Source organism: Seriola lalandi, unplaced genomic scaffold (assembly GCF_002814215.2).
Source record: "Seriola lalandi dorsalis isolate HSWRI2012SDOR001 ecotype SW California unplaced genomic scaffold, Sedor1 jcf7180002053870, whole genome shotgun sequence".
NCBI lineage: Eukaryota > Metazoa > Chordata > Actinopteri > Carangiformes > Carangidae > Seriola > Seriola lalandi.
In genome coordinates, this window is record NW_019524423.1 from 14,612 (window position 1) to 17,728 (window position 3,117).

At 38.9% G+C, this 3,117-nt stretch overlaps 1 protein-coding gene across 1 annotated transcript in view; it reads right to left on the reverse strand.

Moving 5' to 3' along the window:
- LOC111651938 (receptor-type tyrosine-protein phosphatase O-like) overlaps window positions 1-3,117 on the reverse strand; it is a gene marked incomplete at its 5' end in the record, with an annotated part of 14,672 nt that overhangs the window by 8,292 nt on the left and 3,263 nt on the right. The window contains 3 exons of the mRNA XM_087172835.1: window positions 98-166; window positions 1,908-2,028; window positions 2,676-2,814. Of these exons, the coding sequence (XP_087028961.1) occupies window positions 98-166; window positions 1,908-2,028; window positions 2,676-2,814 (329 nt within the window). The remainder of the gene's footprint in view (window positions 1-97; window positions 167-1,907; window positions 2,029-2,675; window positions 2,815-3,117) is intronic.

A 3,117-nucleotide genomic window follows, 5' to 3' on the forward strand; every position in this document is an offset into this window, starting at 1 on the left:
TTCTATCATTTCTACTTGTCGTTTACACATTTCATAGTGATTCAAAGAAGAGCAATCAAACAGAGGGGGAGGGGAGGGCGGGGGGGTGGAGACCTACCAGTTGTAAGGAAGTTTCCCGTCTCTTTCAAACGAAGCGAAGTTGACGAAGGTCTCAGCTCCACACTCTCTGAAACAGAAAGCACACAGTGGTGAGAATCGTACGGAGCAGTTTGAGGAAGTCAGAAATATTTGATGACTAATGAGTAAAAAGAGGAAGTGAGCTGGAAGCATGAGGCTGAAAATAACAGACACTTATGATGTGAAGAGTTTGTTCTCAATCCAACTCAGTTTTAACTGTTGGATAGTTTGACAGTTTACAGGAAACGTGGTGAAGACGTGAGAGGGTTGGAAATCCACATGAACCAGCTTCTGAACTGTTATTAAAGAAACCCAAAAATTGAATCCATAAATTAAAAATTACAAAAATAAAAATACTAATGATAAGACAGTATTTCTAACTTTCTAATCAAAGTCAAAATGATAAAATCAACATATAAATTTGATCTTTTTCAGTTTAGTTTGAACTTTTCTTTTGTTTTTAAGTGTGTTTATGTTTTTAAATAGTTTGCAACATTTGTGGAAATCAGATTCAAATTCCTGCAAGAAAATGTAAACGATGTAAACTGAAATGAGAAAATAACTCAAGGCTGCAATGTTTCTCATTATTTTGTCTCTTAAGATATTAATTAAAAATGTTCTTGCATCTATTTTTTTTTAAATAATTTTTTACTGATTTTGACTGAATTTTGCTCAAAACTGAAATTTTTTACTGCCAAGAAAAATGTATTTGAATTCCCAGCTGCATCTTACACTGAGAATTTGTTATTTTTATCATTTACTTTTCATCTTGGGAGAAATTATCTGTCATTAGTCATCTGTCATAAAATCTAATTCACTTCACAACAGAAAATACAAAAATAAATCCACCTAAATTCACCATTCACTATATAATCTGCTAATGGCTTCTTTAAGCATCTGTCTCCAGCTGTTTTCTGGACAACAACAAAAAGAAAAATTCAGACCCAGATTATTGTCATCCAAACACTAACATGATATAATTCAGAAATAATTCTGATCCGATCCTGTGCTGCTCAAACACTCAGTTATTTATTGTGAAGTGTTTCTGCTGGTTTTCGCCTCCTGACAAGAGGAAGTAGTTTATGTCCTAATGACGTGGTGACGCTGCTGCGCAGGTTAAAACGAGCTGTGAATTCATGCAGGGAACAGGGTGTTCGCTGCAGAACCAGCCCACAGCCGCAGAGCTGAGGTTAGCAGTGTTCATACCGGGTCAGCGCCAGCCTCCCTACCGCAGCTCAGCTGGAGATACAAACTACAAAACTGTTGAAATGAGCCTTTTTAATCCTAATAAAAATAAATGTGTTTGGATTCATATTGATTACTGAACATCGCACAGTCAGATGCTTTGTCATTAACTTCAGCAGCTCTGTGGATCCACTATGATTTAAAGTATTATCGTCCCAGAACTGGTCACATCCAGTGAAGCCACAGGCTCCTGTGATTAAAGTCCCATTCATTTTCCCACAGACAGTGTTGGTGAGTGACAGCTGAGAGAAGGTGAAACCAGACAAAAGACAAGAATAATACACATTGAACAATGACACAAATGGAAACCAAAAGAAAAACCACCTGAAAATGAGACAAAAAATACAGAAAAAGAAAACAACTAAAAGTATGACAAAATGAATCACAATCGTTCTCTCAGAATAAAAACATTTCATTTCTATTCAGCTCTTCAGAAGAGACACGACGGTGAGAATGAGACTGAACTGCAGAAATTCGTGAGTCACGGAAACAGAATATGAAGCTGCTGGTTTGGTGATAAGTGATACTGATGAAGAGTCTGGTACCTGGTCATCTGCAGGTGTTTCTTACGGAGAACGAGCAGGAAGAGGACGAGCAGGCTGATGAGCAGGATGCTGAGGACGGCCAGAGCCGAGATCGCCGCCACGCTGGGGTTCATCTCTTTAGCTGAAGACGCACGACACAGGTTTGAGATTCATTATTCTGACCAACCTCCACTCAGAGTCCGCCATGTTCTCTGATTTCACTCACTTCCTGCACAGATGTTTCACATTAAGCTTTTAATGTGAAACATCTACAGGAAGTGTTGACTTCAACCAACACTAAGGTGATTTTAAGGGATAATTCATGGATTAATTAATGTGTTGTAATATATGGGGTTTTTAATGGCTTATCTGCTTCATTTAAAGGCATTTAAAGGGATGACAACTTTCATGTTATTTTGTTTATTTTAAAGGTTTTCACGTCTGAAAAATCTCTAAAACGGAGAAGACAATCCCTTAAAAACACGTTACTATAATCCATTAATTTACTCATTATTAATGATGTAATTAAGGTGCTCTAAATAGGATTTTAAGGGATAATTAATGGATAAATAATTGTATGTATTTTAATGACTTACTTGTTTTATTTAAGGGTTTTTTAATGAGGTGAAACTCACTTTAAACAAACTAAAACACTTAAACATCAATTTCCTAATTAAGGGTAAAACCCTCAGACAGAGCAGTTAACCCGTTAGAAACATGTATGATCCATGATAACCTGTGGTGCAGGTGGTGCAGGTGCAACTTCAGTGTCAGGACAGCACCACCTACCTGTGGTGGAGATGCTGATGTGAGCAGGTTTGCTGGGCGTGCTGTAGCTGAAGCTGGTGACGGTGCAGTTGTAGGAAGACGAGGGCATCAAACCAGAAACCGTCACCACGTGAGAGCTGGACACCTGAGGCTCCCGGGCCTGAAACCACATCAGACCAGATCATCAAAACCACATCAGACCAGATCAGACCAGATCATCAAAACCACATCAGACCAGATCATCAAAACCACATCAGACCACATCAGACCAGATCATCAAAACCACATCAGACCAGATCAGACCAGATCATCAAAACCACATCAGACCACATCAGACCAGATCATGGAGAGCAGCTGATGATCTCAGTCTGTGTCTTCTGCAGGAAACATCCTCACCTCCTCTTTAATAACATGAGTCACTCTACTTCAGGTAATTACTGAGGAGACATGTGGGGGGTGGGGG